Source organism: Alligator sinensis, unplaced genomic scaffold, assembly GCF_000455745.1.
Source record: "Alligator sinensis unplaced genomic scaffold, ASM45574v1 scaffold358_1, whole genome shotgun sequence".
Classification (NCBI taxonomy): Eukaryota; Metazoa; Chordata; order Crocodylia; family Alligatoridae; genus Alligator; species Alligator sinensis.
In genome coordinates this window covers 1,875,720-1,878,025 of record NW_005842121.1, presented here as the reverse complement: position 1 = coordinate 1,878,025, position 2,306 = coordinate 1,875,720, and the positions used below count along the sequence as shown (strand labels likewise).

The following is a 2,306-nucleotide window of genomic DNA, read 5'->3' as shown; positions in this document are numbered from 1 at the left end:
CAAAAGAAAAAAGGGGGGGGGGGGGGGGGGGGTCCATCTTATATTTAGGGTCTTCTGATATTCAAGTAAATATGGTACGCTGCCACATGGCCTCACTGTGCAGTCTCCTTTTCAAGGGATCTGTGGATAAAGCACCCTTCTAAATTGGTAAAAAGGGTTTTGACTAATTATAAAGGTTTTTATTCAGTCCTCAGCTGGAAGGAAGAGATCTCATTCAAAAGATGAAGTGAGAGAATACTTAGACACTTAATGCAGAGAAAGGCCTGGACAGGCATTTATATAACGCAAACAAATAGTTATTCTGCGTTCCCAACGTCATCAAGATGCAAAACTGGACTTGTGCTCTCTTCTGTGTACCTCAAAAAAGGTTCATACATTCATTTTGAGAAGAGTTACTGCAAGAGTATGTCCAGGGACCAGGAGGGACGCGCTGTACCCACAACTAACAGTCAGCGACTGAGAGACAGCTGGTGCAAACTGATGAGGAGACCTCATTTGTGGCCTTACTGACAGACCGTGAAGCATCCTGTGGTTTGGTGGGACAAATCCAAACCACAGAACATACTGGACACGAACCTTAATTTAATGAAACATATTTAAATAAGAATCTGACAGAACTGTATGAACACACGATTACTTGTAGAGCACCATACTAGTAGTAAGAAAAAGACTGTCCCAAGCACAATAAAGTTTGACGTAAAACTATGCCCGGCTTGTTTTTCATCTTGCAGAACGCCAGCCTGTTTCTCCCTTACCTAAACATCTGTTGGAAGTTTGGCTTGATGAAGTTTGCTTCGATATTTTGCCGTATGCATATTACATGGGTTATTCCATGCTTCTGAAGTGTAGATAGCTGAAAGAGAAATACCAGATCGACCTTGTTCAAAACCATGACACTGTTTATGTAATTAGCATTATGAATTCATGCCAACGCTTCAGTTTAGTTTATGGATGGAGCAGGTGAGCAAGTCATTGTGCCTAGGATATTATCTCATACAATTCCAATAGGGTCTCCATTATTTAGGTAAAAATGCTTTACCAGCATGGTTATGGAGGAGACCTCAAAACCATGAGCACAGGTAACAGGTACAGAGCTGTCTATCCATGTCTTCAGACCAACTTAAAATCATCTCTTGGACGCGTGAGCTGCCCCATGCATCTGACCGGAGCATCACTCCCTGCCCTGGAAGCAGGGCTGACTTCAGCAGTCATAGGAGCCAGGAGCTCGCTACATCATGGTGTGCTATGACCCCAAATCACCTTAACAGATCATAAAGGAAGTAAGCAGCCAATCATTTCCACAGATCTGGACCATTTAATACATCAAAGGATCATATCAATAAGACATATGTACGCAATTTATAGTCACGTTTACATTGTTACACGGTTAATGTACCATTAGCTAAATTGCTTGCAAGCGAGAGCATTCTGAAAACCGTACCTTGCTTTTCATAGCTGAAGAATATGGGCCTAAAAATAACCCAGGTAAAATTTCCTATGGGGGAAAAAAAAGGAAGATATTTAAAATCAACTCAACATTAGTTCAAATAAATACATTGCACTCTGAACTCAAACTATGGCCATGGAAGCAACAAGTGCCTTACTGTGCAGAAAGGGACGTTATCAAATGTCATTTTTAACTGGGCCGGGAAAATCGGTTTGGCAAAGAAATGTGAGCCACAGGAAGAGAATCAGATTTTTAGAAGAGAATTTTTTTTTTTTTTTTTTTATGGACAAAGCTCAGATTAAACGGGCATGCTCTACACTGCCCTAAGCTGAAGTGGGCTTCAGGGGAACCGGGAACGGGGCCGTACTCAAGTCTTGTATAAATTCCAAAAGTTCTTTTGTAGCAAGGCACCAAATGTGACAAGTCTTCCAGCTCTAAGTAAGAGGACTAATTTGCATCCAGTTATCCTCCCTCCATTAAGTCACTTCCAGGTAGGTGTGAGGACCTTTATTTTCTGCAAAGATTTGCTGTCATTGAACAAAGAGTTCTTCAAGGCTGCTATCTGAGAAGATTCCCTTCTGACTGCATTTGAAGTCAGAAGCAAACCTCCAGCTGCTTTGTTGTCACCGCGGGCTGAATCGTTCAGAGGTAGGATACTGGGAGAAGGGCCGAGATTCTCTTTTAACCCCATCTGAGATTGAGATTCACCTTTCGTTCCACCTTGCCTCTCCCCTGCTCCTTCCTCCCCCTTCTCAGTCGAATAAATCCCCTCCTTTTATACTCAGCCTTCCAGGGGAACGCGGCACACGCCAAGCAAAACAGATGGCAAGCCACCTCCTGCCGTACCGTCACTACTCTA

The 2,306-nt window shown here is 42.8% G+C and overlaps 1 protein-coding gene across 1 annotated transcript in view; it reads right to left on the bottom strand.

The window, feature by feature from the left end:
• STYX (serine/threonine/tyrosine interacting protein) overlaps positions 1–2,306 on the bottom strand; it is a 10,272-nt gene that overhangs the window by 7,696 nt on the left and 270 nt on the right. The window contains exons 2-3 of the mRNA XM_014520495.2: positions 1,442–1,495; positions 756–853 (exon numbers count right to left, since the gene is read on the bottom strand). Coding sequence (XP_014375981.1) covers positions 756–853; positions 1,442–1,495 — 152 coding nt within the window. The remainder of the gene's footprint in view (positions 1–755; positions 854–1,441; positions 1,496–2,306) is intronic.